The 13,498-nt window shown below is 47.3% G+C and overlaps 1 protein-coding gene across 1 annotated transcript in view; it reads right to left on the bottom strand.

Annotated features, from left to right (window-relative positions):
• Nucleotides 1–13,498, bottom strand: part of esr2a (estrogen receptor 2a) — a 223,856-nt gene that overhangs the window by 62,013 nt on the left and 148,345 nt on the right. Inside the window, exon 7 of the mRNA XM_041214795.1 lies at nt 6,204–6,337. Coding sequence (XP_041070729.1) covers nt 6,204–6,337 — 134 coding nt within the window. The remainder of the gene's footprint in view (nt 1–6,203; nt 6,338–13,498) is intronic.

Below are 13,498 nucleotides of genomic sequence, written 5' to 3'. Positions count from 1 at the left end.
GGTGGGTAGAGTTAGTGATAGGGGAGAGTGTACATGGGGCTGTGGGAGGGGATTAAATGGGTGGGTAGAGTCAGTGATAGGGGAGAGTGTACATGGGGCTGTGCAAGGGGATTAAATGGGTGGGTAGAGTCAGTGATAGAGAGAGTGTACATGGGGCTGTGCAAGGGGATTGAATGGGTGGGTAGAGTCAATGATAGGGGGAGAGTGTACATGGGGCTGTGAGAGGGGATTAAATAGGTGGGTAGAGTCAGTGATAGGGGAGAGTGTACATGGGGCTGTGGGAGGGGAGTGAATGGGTGGGTAGAGTGAGTGATAGGGGAGAGTGTACATGGGGCTGTGGGAGGGGATTAAATGGGTGGGTAGAGTCAGTGATAGGGGAGAGTGTACATGGGGGTTGGGAGGGGGATTAAATGGGTGGGTAGAGTCAGTGATAGGGGAGAGTGTACATGGGGATGTGGGAGGGGATTAAATGGGTGGGTAGAGTCAGTGATAGGGTGGAGTGTACATGGGGCTGTGGGAGGGGTTGAAATGGGTGGGTAGAGTCAGTGATAGGGGGAGAGTGTACATGGGGATGTGGGAGGGGATTAAATGGGTGGGTAGAGTCAGTGATAGGGGAGAGTATACATGGGGATGTGGGAGGGGATGAAATGGGTGGGTAGAGTCAGTGATAGGGGAGAGTGTACATGGGGCTGTGGTATGAAAGTGATTTAAAGGCTAACTGCTCATTTCTGGTTCCATATGTTTAGAATGAGCAGCTTTGTGAACTCTTCAATAACACAGCAAGCTTGATGTGGCTTCAAGGTTGTGGAAATGATGACAGACCTCAAACAGATCATCTACTCATTATCACATTGCAGTATGTGGGATCTTGCTGTGCAAAATTTGGCCGCTGCATTTCCTATATTGCAACAGTGACTATGCTCCAAGTATACTGCACTGGTTCTAAAGTTGTGGATGATCTGGGGCATTGACAGGTGCTATGTAAATGCAGGTCTTTCTATCTCTAACTGCAACAGCGTGTGCCTGGACAGGACTGACATTCCAACACACATTTAAAACTGTATTGACTGCACTCCAGTTTCAGCCGGAGCACATACTATGGATGACTTCCGTTCAGTCCTGGGTGCTTTACTTGTGGAAGCTTTTTTGCAAATCCAGTACATTTCTGCACCAATTGTAACCTCATCTCTTGCAATCGCAAAGCTATATATTCAACCAAGAATGCATCTCTCTCCATTTAAGACAACAGCTCCCTCCAGTGGGAAGCCGCTCCAACTTAATGCTGGATTTTCGCGAGACCACATCTGATGCCAGCAAAGCCACATCAAAATCCTCGGAGTGTTTGCAAATTTGAGAGTGAAAGGGAAGGGATGCAGGAATCAAGGGGGGTCAGGAAAATGCCAGGATTATGAGAATCCACCAATTGCATTTCAGGCCAGCCAAGAAGCTTTGTGTGGGCAATGCTCCTTCAAGTCGTGAACAGCATAAAACCTGGGGCAAAATTGGAAAGCTGACCAAGGTGGCACTTTATCAGATGGGGATAATGGGGAGGGGGGGGTGGGCGAGTGTATAAATCGGCAATCTGTGTTATCGAGTATAGCAGCAATGGGTATCAGACGCACGGTTACTGTTCTAAAAAATGTCTGGACATTGATGCCTCAAAGAGTGATGTGTTATTCAGTTCAGTAAAAGTTCAGAGTGACAGTGGAGTCCAGGCGGCTGTGTTGCCTGTCTGGTGCCAGGGTTCGGGACATCTGCTCTGGGCTGGAGAGAAACTTGCAGCGGGATTGGGGGAGATGCAATCATCATGTAGGTGCCAACGGTATTAGGTAGAACTAGGAAAGAGGTTCTGCAGAGAGTATATGAGGAGCCAGGCACTAAATTAAACAGCAGAATCTTAAAGGTTATAATCTCTGGATTATTACCTGAGCCAGGTGCAAATTGGCATAGGGTACATCAAATTAGAGAGATGAATACGTGGCTCAAAGACTGATGTGGGAGAAGTAGGTTCAGGCTTCTGTGACACTGGCACCAGTGCCAGGGAAATGGGGGCTGCACCATCAGGATTACACCTGAACCATGGCGGGACCAGTGTTATAGCAAACCACATAACTAGGGAAATAGGGAAGGTTTTAAACTAAATAGTGGGGACGAGGGATCAAATTTTGCAAGATGTGGTAAATCAGAGTAGAGACAAGGCAAGAAAGACAGTTATTAATGTGGGAAATGGTACTCAGACCATAACAGGAAGGGACAGGGAGTACAAATCTAAGACTAAATCATCAGATAAGGCTAAAGGTTCAAAAATAGTAAAAGGACAAAACTATATGCTCTGTATCTGAATATACGTAGCATTCAAAACAAAACAGATGAACTGATAGTGCAAATAGAAATAAATAAGTACGATTGACAGCCATTACAGAGACATAGCTGCAGGATGACATAGATTGGGACCTGAATGTTGAAGGGTGCATAATATTCAGGAAGGACAGGAAGCTAGGAAAAGGTGGTGGGGTGGCCTGTTCATTAATGATGGCACTAGCACAATAGAAAGGGATGACCTCAGTTCAGGAAACTAGGATGTAGAAGTGGTTTGGTTAGAGATGAGAAATGATAAAGGCAAACAGTTACTTGGGGGAGTGGGCCACAGACCCCATAACAGTGACCACATGGTAGGATGTCTTCAGGATAATTTCTCAGAACAGCACATTCTGGAGCCAACCAGAGAGTGGGCTATACTTGACCTGAAATTGTGCAGCGAGATAGGTTTGATTAATGATCTCATAGTGAAGGCGTCCCTAGGTAGCAGCAATCATAATGTGATTGAATTTTATATTCAGTTTGGTGGAGAGAAGAGTGGGTCTAACACTAATATTTTAAACTTAAATAAAGGCAATTATAAAGGCATGAAAGCAGAGCTAGCTAAAGTGAACTGGCAAGTTAGGTTAAGGGATAGGTCAATAGAGGTACAGTGGCAAACATTTAATAATATATAGAATATATACATTCCAATGAGAAATAACAATCCCAAGGGGAGGAGCTACTGTCCATGGTTAACTAAAAAAATTAAAGATGGTATCAAACTTAAAGATAAAGCATATAATTACACAAAGATTGTTGGCAGTTCAGAAAATTGGACAGAATATAAAAAGCAGCAAAGAATGACCAAAAGATTGATAAGGAAGAGAAAATTAGAGTTCAAGAGAAAGCTAGCTAGAAATATGAAGACAGATGGTGAGAGTTTCTATAGGTATTTAAAAAAGAGAGGAGTTAACAAAGTGAGCATTGGTCCTATAGAAAGTGAGTCCGGGGAAATATTAATGGAAAATAAGGAGATGGCAGATGAATTGAACAGGTATTTTGCATCGGTCTTCACTATAGCGGATACAAGTAACATCCCAAAAATAGCTGTAAATTAGGAAATGGAAGGGAGGGAGGAACTCAAGAAAATTACCATCACCGGGGAAGTGGCACTGAGCAAATTGTTGGAGCTGTGGCTGACAGAACCTGGGCCCTGGTGAGCTTCATCCTAGAGTCTTAAAAAAAGTGTCTGGTGCGATAGTCGATGCATTGGTTTTAATTTTCCAAAACGCCCTAGATTCAGGGAAGGCCCCATTAGATTGGAAGATAGCGAATGTAGCTCCTTTATTCAAAAAGGGAGCAAGACAGAAAGTGGGAAGCTACAGGCCAGTTAGCTTAACATCTGTCATAGGCAAAATGTTAGAAACTGTTATTAAAGAAGTTACAGCAGGGCATTTGGATAAGTTCAAGGTAATCAGGCAGAGTCAACATGGTTTTGTGAAAGGGAAATCATGTTTAATCAACTTATTGGAGTTCTTTAGGAAGTACCATGTGCTGTGGATAAAGGGGAACCGGTGGATGCACTGTACTTAGATTTCCAGAAGGCATTTGATAAAGTGCCACATCAAAAGTTATTGTGGAAAATAAAAGCTCATGGTATAGGGGGTAACATATTGGAATGGATAGAAGCTGAGAGGTGACTTAATTGAGTGTATGAGGGGCCTAGGTAGAGTAGACAGGAAAGACTTGTTTCCCCTGGCTGAGGGGGCAATTAGCAGGTGGCACAGATTTAAGGTGATTGGTAGAAGGATTAGAGAGGACATGAGAAAAAACTTTTTCACTCAGAGTGGTGGGTGTTTGGAACTCGCTGTCTGGTCTGGTGGTTGGTCAGGCACCTGGATCTGCAAGGCCATGGACCAGGTACTAGAAAGTGGGATTAGAATTGGGTGGCTTTTAAAAAATTTTTTGGCTGCTGCAGACATGATGGGTTGAATGGCCTCTTTCTGTGCTGTAACTTTTCTATCGTTCTAGAAGATTGGCTAGCTAATAACAGGAAGCAGAGAGTTGGCATAAATGGGTTTTTTTCTCGTTGTAACGAGTGGTGAGCCACAGGGATCAGTGTTGGGGTCTCGATATTTTACAATTTATATAAATCACTTAGATGAAGGGATCGAAGGAACAGTTGCTAACTCTGATGATGACACAAAGATAGGGATGAAAGTAATTGTGAAGAGGAGGTACGGAGGCTGCAAAGGGATATAGAGAGGTGAAGTGAGTGGGCAAAGATCTGGCAAATGGAGTATCAATGTGGAAAAATGTGAAATTGTCCATTTTGGCAGAAAGAATGAAATGTAAGAATATTATCTAAGTGGTGAGAGATTGCAGAGCTCTGAGATTGAGAGGGATCTGGGTGTCCTAGTGCATGAATCACAAAAGGCTAGTGTGCAGGTACAGCAGGTAATTAGGAAAGCTAATAGAATATTATTGTTTATTATGAGAGGAATTGATTACAAAAGTAGGCAGGTTATGCCTCAGTTATACAGGGACCTGCCGAGACACATCTGGGGTACTGTGTACAGTACTGGTTTCCTTATTTAAGGAAGGATGTTAATGTGTTGGACGTAGTTCAGAGAGGGTTTACTAGACATAATTAGAATATAATTCCCTCCAGACAATCTACTTCACCACATGCAATAATCTTTCCATTATGGAATCACCACATTGGCGCTGTCCCAGCCCTGCTCTCAGTCTTCCCCGATCTACTCTCCTCCTCCCGTCTTCCAATTGCCCCCTCTTGTCCCTCCTTTCTTCTTCCATCCTTTCTCCCCTCCCCATCTTCTCTCCCCTTCTCCCCTCCCCCTGTCCTTTCTCCCTCTTCCCTTCTACCCCTCCCCTCTCCCCTTTCTCCCCTTCCCCCCTTCTCTCTGTCACCTTCTTTCCCCTGCACTCTCCTCTATTAGCCAGACAAGAGTCCCTCTCTACCCACTCTATCTCTGACTCCCGCTCTGCCCTCCTGATCCATCACCAGGTGTGGCCGTGACATTATGTGGAAGAGCCAGTTTTGATTTAAATCTAATTTCCTGCTAAATGAGATAGTGGGAGACCTGATGAGGCATTAACTACAGGGAAGTGCGGTCAGGCATTTGCTTGGAGACATTTAGATCTGAGCCTATCCCATTCTCCTGGGACTTTGGGTGGGCTTCCCACTGGAATTCCAAGGCTGCCTGACCTGTCATTTTTGGAGCTGTGTTTCCAGTGATCCAGGCGCGATCTGTCACCTCATGTTGGAAGTTGGACAGAACGGGGGCCAGAGCAGCAACGCCCTGTTTCAAAGCCTTGTTCTTATGAGGGTTGGGGTCGTGGCACAGGGCTGGGGGGGCGGGGGGGGGGTGCAGGGTTACAGGTGGGGTCTTTAATATGATTCTGAGGGCACAGGCAGAGCACTGACATTCACAACTCTCTTATGAGAGGCTGATGCGAACTGTAACGGAGCGAAGCTGAGAGAGACGGACTGGAAGTGGAGGGAGGCACGAGGGGGCAGAGGGAAGTGGAGTGAAGCAGGGCACCAGAGAGAGAGAGACTGGTGACAGAGGCTCTCCGAGAGCCTGAAGAGTTAATGGAATTGTTTTCCCAGTGCGGGATGGAAGTCTGTTGGTGGAGTCTTGCCAAGGTATTTGTTCAGTTAGAGAAATGAACACATGTTACATCCCCCACACTTGCTGAGACTCTGAAAGCGAACAGTCTTAATTTAAAAAAAAAACATACAGCTTGAAAAGATTTGACCACACTTCGAAAGCCCACCTTTCATGTCCCCGGATGGGTTTGTGTTCACACTGACCAAGTAAGAGTAAAGCTCAGTGGGAGAAAGCTGCTTTTTATAAAATATATTTCCTTGTACTCACTGGAGTTGAGCAGAACCATAGCTTTGAGACAGAGGTACTCCTCATGCTGCAACTTTAACTCTCGGAACCTTGAGGTTGCTGCCAATAGCATGTCAAAGATCTCCAGAATGCCCTCGACACACTGTCCCTCATCCCTACAGACATGAGTTTAAAACAAACAACGAGCAGAGATCAATAGGGAGCACATGTGAAAGAGTCCAGTTACACGCATCCGATCGGAGAAACTGGGATTGTTCTCCTTAGAGCAGAGAAGATGAAGGGGAGATTTAACAGAGGTGTTGAAAATCACCAAGGGTTTCGCTAGAGTGGATAAGGAGAAACTGTTTCTACTGGGCTCGTAACACAGATCCAAGGTGATTGGGAAGGGAACCAGATGTTGCCAGGCCAGCTGAGTATTTCCGGTATTTTCTGATTTTATTATGGGACATTAGGAGGAGTATTTAACACAGCGAGTTGTTGTGATCTGGAACACGCTGCCTGAAAAGATGATGGGAGACGATTCAATAATAACTTTCAAAAGAGAATCGGATGAATAATTCAAAGGGAAACATCTGTAGGGTTATGGGGAAACAGGAAGGGACAGCAATTTGGGAGAGCAGCCATGATGGGCTGAATGGCCTGCTTCTGCACTGCATCGTTACTTAACTCTAGGATCAGTGTCCTGGTCTTTCTCAATGTCCTTCCACCTCTTCATAAGAAGAATTTTACTGCTTGGATTTTGTTTAACTCCAGTTGTTCCTCTGTGAAAACCAGTGACTATTCCTTATGGTAATGGTGCTGTAGTAAAAAGACTCACACATACATAGCATCTTTCATGACCAAAAGCACTTCACAGCTAATTTGGAAGTCTGCATTGTCATGTTGGAAGCACAGCAAGCTCCCACAAAGAGCACTGGGAAAATGGCCAGTTCATCTGTTTAATGATGTTTGTCAAGGGATAAATATTGGACAGGGAACTGGGCGAACTCTTTGATCTTTTACCCAAGGGGGAATTCAGGGACTCAGTTTAACATTTCTGTTGAAATATGGCACCTTCATCAGGGCAGTACTCCCTCAGTACTGACCCTCCGACAGTGCAGCACTCCCTCAGTACTGACCCTCCGACAGTGCAGCACTCCCTCAGCACTGACCCTCTGGCAGTGCAGCACTCCCTCAGCACTGACCCTCCGACAGTGCAGCACTCCCTCAGCACTGACCCTCCGACAGTGCAGCACTCCCTCAGCACTGACCCTCCGACAGTGCAGCACTCCCTCAGCACTGACCCTCCGACAGTGCAGCACTCCCTCAGCACTGACCCTCCGACAGTGCAGCACTCCCTCAGCACTGACCGTCCGACAGTGCACTTACCAGCACCTGGTCTGTAGCCTTGCAGGTTACAGCACTTCAAATACAGATCCAGGTACTGTTTAAATGAGTTGAACGCTTCAGCCTCAACCACTACATTAGCCAGTGAATTCCAGACGCCCACTACCCTCTGGGTGAAAAAGTTTTTCCTCATGTCCCCTCTAATCCTCCTACCAATCACCTTAAATCTGTGCCCCCTGATAATTGGCCCCTCAGCTAAGGGAAACAGGTCTTTCCTGTCTACCCTATCTAGCCCCCTCACAGTTTGTACACCTCAATAAGGTGTAACCCCACAGCCTCCTCTGTTCTAAGAAAAACAACCCCAGCCTATCCAATCTCTCCTCACTGCTGCAATTTTCAAGCCCTGGCAACATTCTTGTAAATCTCCTCTGTACTCTCTCCAGAGTAATTATGTCCATCCTGTAATGTGGTGACCAGAACTGTACACAAAACTCACGCTGTGGCCTAACCAGTGTTTTATACAGTTCCATCACTACATCCCTGCTTTTGTATTCAATACCTTGTTCAATAAAGGAAAGCCTTCCATATGCTTTCTTTACCACCTGTCCTGCCACTTTCAGGGAGCACTGGACATGCACTCCAAGGTCTCTCACTTCCTCAGCCCCTCTCAATATCCTCCCGTTTATTGATTATTCCCTTGCTTTGTTTGCCCTCCCCAAATACATTACCCCACACTTCTCTGGGTTGAATCCCATTTGCCATTTTCCCACCCACTCAACCAAACCATTGATATAATTCTGGAGACAACAGCTATCCTCTTCACTATCAACTATACAGCCAATTTTTGTGTCACCTGCAAATTTCCCAATCATGCCTCCCACATTTAAGTCCAAATCATTAATATATACAACAAACAGCAAAGGCCCCAACACTGAGCCCTGTGGATCACCATTGGAAACCACTTTCCACTCGCAAAAACATCCATCGGCCATTACCCTTTGTTTCCAGTCGCTGATCTAATTTTGGATCCAACTCGCCACCTGTATCCCATGGCACCTCACTTTTCTGACCAGTTTGCCATGTGGGACCCTGTCAAATGCCTTCCTGAAATCCACATAGACAACATCCACCGCACTGCCCTCATCAATCCTCCTTGTTACTTCCTCAAAAAATTCTATTAAGTTAGTGAGACACGATCTTCCCCTAACAAAACCACGCTGACTGTCCCTGATCAATCTGTGCTTTTCTAAGTGACAGTTTATCCTGTCTCTCAGAATTGTTTCCAATAATTTGTCCACCACTGAAGTCAGACTGACTGGCCTATAATTTTCTGGACTATCCCTCACACCCTTTTTAAATAACAGTACAACGTTAGCAGACCTCCAATCCTCTGGGACCTCACCTGTATCTAGTAAGAATTGGAAAATGATCCCCAGAGCATCCACTATTTCCTCTATGGCTGCCTCTAACAACCCAGGATACAATCCATCGCCCTGGTGACTTATCCACCTTCAAGGATGTCAGTCCCTCCGGTACTTTCCCTCTCACTATGCTTATTGTATCTAATATTTCACACTCGTCCTCTTTAACTAGAATGGTTGCATCATCCCTCTTCTTAGTGAAGACGGAGACAAAGTACTCATCGAGAACTCTGCTCACATCTTCAGCATTAATGCACAAGTGTAAAGGAAATATCATTTATTTCCTTAATATTACAGTGGGATACAGAAGTGTATATGTTTGTGTGTGTATGCATGTGTAACTAATTTAATTAAACTGAAGACAGTCAGACTGCAAGGTTTAAATCATGAAAGGGCTAAGGTGTAGGCAGACATTTTGGATTGGAAATGGATGAGCTAACATTTGCATTTTTAGATAAGTTGAGAGGTTATTTGATTTTCAAAGGGACAGGATAAGATGTTTTACAACCAGCAGGATAAATAAAGCAAAGTTATTAAGCTTATTGTTCCTAAATGTTCTGGCCATAAGGCCAACAGGAAAGGTTTTTATATTCTGGGAAAAGTAACATCCAAAGCAGGGGTGAATCAATGGGATTTACAGATCAAAAAGGAGAAAATATATTGAAAGAAAGATGGATAACTGTATGGGGAGTGGCCCTTTGAGATCTTGAGAGGTGGACTGTGTGAAAAAGCAGCCTCTCACCAGTCCAGATAAGTAAGTGCTGGTTTGGGCCAGAGATCAAGGTTTTGCTAAAAGCATGCAGTTCCATTGTCAACTGAGAGGCAGAGAGAAGCTGTGAAATCCCTCTCTATGGCAGCAGTGGGTGTGCGTGCTCCTTTTTTATTTCTGAGAACAACCCATATGGCCTCATTTGATGTTCCTTTAGTACATCACCCCATCTCACAGCTGTAATTGATTCTTTAACCAATAATGCTACACACCCACATTTTTATTCTGCTCCCTATCCTGTCTGAAAACTCTGTAACCAGGCACATTGAGCTACCATTTGTACTGATCCTCCCTCAGTACTGACCGTCCGACAGTGCAGCACCCCCTCAGTACTGACCGTCCGACGGTGCAGCACCCCCTCAGTACTGACCCTCCGACAGTGCAGCACCCCCTCAGTACTGACCCTCCGACAGTGCAGCACCCCCTCAGTACTGACCCTCCGACAGTGCAGCACCCCCTCAGTACTGACCCTCCGACAGTGCAGCACTCCCTCAGTACTGACCGTCCGACAGTGCAGCACCCCCTCAGTACTGACCCTCCGACAGTGCAGCACCCCCTCAGTACTGACCCTCCGACAGTGCAGCACCCCCTCAGTACTGACCCTCCGACAGTGCAGCACCCCCTCAGTACTGACCCTCGGACAGTGCAGCACCCCCTCAGTACTGACCGTCCGACAGTGCAGCACCCCCTCAGTACTGACCCTCGGACAGTGCAGCACTCCCTCAGTACTGACCCTCTGACAGTGCAGCACTCTCTCAGTACTGACCCTCGGACAGTGCAGCACTCTCTCAGTACTGACCCTCGGACAGTGCAGCACTCTCTCAGTACTGACCCTCGGACAGTGCAGCACTCCCTCAGTACTGACCCTCGGACAGTGCAGCACTCTCTCAGTACTGACCCTCGGACAGTGCAGCACTCTCTCAGTACTGACCCTCGGACAGTGCAGCACTCTCTCAGTACTGACCCTCGGACAGTGCAGCACTCTCTCAGTACTGACCCTCGGACAGTGCAGCACTCTCTCAGTACTGACCCTCGGACAGTGCAGCACTCTCTCAGTACTGACCCTCGGACAGTGCAGCACTCTCTCAGTACTGACCCTCGGACAGTGCAGCACTCCCTCAGTACTGACCCTCGGACAGTGCAGCACTCTCTCAGTACTGACCCTCGGACAGTGCAGCACTCCCTCAGTACTGACCCTCTGACAGTGCAGCACTCCCTCAGTACTGACCCTCGGACAGTGCAGCAGTCCCTCAGTACTGACCCTCCGACAGTGCAGCAGTACCACACTGGAGTTTCAGCCTAGATTTTGTGCTGATGCCAGGGATGGGTGTGAACCCACTTCTCTCTGACTCAGATACGAGAATGCGATCCAATGGAGTCACAGCTGACTGAAGGTGGAACGGTCACGTTGTTAAGGGGTGTTACTAATTTCTGTACTGAAAGTAAAATGTCTTCTCACCATGCGATTGGTGCTCAGTCACTCCATTGAGTGACAGATTTGGCTGTGAACAGTTTGCTGAAATGAATGATCTGGAAATTTCCTCTTATTCCACTGCTTGAACTTCACCAGGAATATGGCAGCATCCCAAACATATCCATGGGAAAAACCCCCCACCCCCACCTCCGTTGGGAGGGGAAGTGTGGGAGTGGGGGTGCAGAAGAGCGGGAAAGAGAGCACAGATCACCCTGAGGCTAAGTGCTGCCTCAGGGAGATGGACTTGGACTTCAAATTTTTAATAAAAACCATCCTAACGTTTCCCTTCCACGTCCCCTCATGACAATGTCACACAAGTTGGGACACGGCCATAACTTTTATTGAAACTCAATGTGCAGATTATAAATCGCTCATGAAACCTCATTCTGCCCGTGGATGAGGTTTCAGGCTTTTTCCGATGCTCACCAGGACTCCCAGCCTGCCCGCCAACCTTAAGGTTGGATGGGCAGTTCCACTGATTATCTAAATTGGTTTTTAATGGCCTCAATAGGCTGTTGACAGGTCGGCGGGCGCACAGCTGACTCGGCTGCACCCCCACCGACCTGAAACTGGAAATGACACAGGATGATGTCAGGAGTGCCGCCCGACATCACCCCGCGTCCTTTAACCCGTCAGCGAGCGGGCCCCACCCCCGCCCCCGCCCCCGCCCCCACCCCCACCCCCACCCCCACCCGCCAACAGGAAGATCCTGCCCCATGTCAACACATGGAACATGACCAAATACAGCTCTGCAGAAAATATCATCATTACCTCAGCTCTAACATGTGGAATAGGCAATTGGTTTAGGTATCAGAAGGTTAGATACAGAAAGACAGGCACGCACGGACACACACTGACACACTGATACAAGCACACATGCACACACACACAGACATTCACACAGAGCCACACACACTGACACACTGATACAGACACACTGACACAGACAGCCACTGACACAGATACTCAGACTGACACACACACTCGCACTGACACACACACTCACGGACACACACACTCACGGACACACACACTCACGGACACACACACTCACACTGACACACACACTCACACTGACACACACACACACGCACTGACACAGACAGCCACTGACACAGACAGCCACTGACACAGATACTCAGACTGACACACACACTCGCACTGACACACTCACTCACGGACACACACTCACGGACACACACACTCACACTGACACACACACACACACACTGACACACAGAGACAGCCACTGACACAGACAGCCACTGACACAGACAGCCACTGACACAGACAGCCACTGACACAGATACACTCACGGACACACACACTCACGGACACACACACTCACGGACACACACACACTCACGGACACACACACTCACACTGACACACACACACACACACTGACACACAGAGACAGCCACTGACACAGACAGCCACTGACACAGACAGCCACTGACACAGATACACTCACGGACACACACACTCACGGACACACACACACTCACGGACACACACACACTCACGGACACACACACACACACTGACACACACACACACACTGACACACACACACACACACTGACACACACACACACACACTGACACACACACACTCATGGACACACACACTCACGGACACACACACACACACACTGACACACACACACACACTGACACACAGAGACATGCACTGACACAGACAGCCACTGACACAGATACTCACACTGACACACACAGACACACAGACACACAGACACAGACACAGACACAGACACACACACACACACACACACACACACACACTGACACGCATTCACTGACACGCACACTCACTGACACACACACTCACGGATACACACACTCACGGACACACGCTCACGGACACACGCTCACGGACACACGCTCACGGACACACGCTCACACACGGACACACAGAGACACGCACTGACACAGACAGCCACTGACACAGATACTCACACTGACACACACAGACACACACAGACACACACAGACACACACAGACACACACAGACACACAGACACGCATTCACTGACACACACACTCACTGACACACACACTCACTGACACACACACTCACTGACACACACACTCACTGAGACACACACTCACTGAGACACACACTCACTGACACACACACTCACTGACACACACACTCACTCACTGACACAGATACTCACAATGACATGCATTCACTGACAGACAGACACTGACATGCATTCACTGACACAGATATTCACACTGACACACACTCACTGACACACACACTCACTGACACACACACTCACTGACACACACACTCAC

This window comes from Carcharodon carcharias, chromosome 20 (genome assembly GCF_017639515.1).
Source record: "Carcharodon carcharias isolate sCarCar2 chromosome 20, sCarCar2.pri, whole genome shotgun sequence".
Taxonomy (NCBI): Eukaryota; Metazoa; Chordata; class Chondrichthyes; order Lamniformes; family Lamnidae; genus Carcharodon; species Carcharodon carcharias.
The sequence above is the reverse complement of the archived record's forward strand: the minus strand, read 5'-3'. Positions and strand labels throughout refer to the sequence as shown.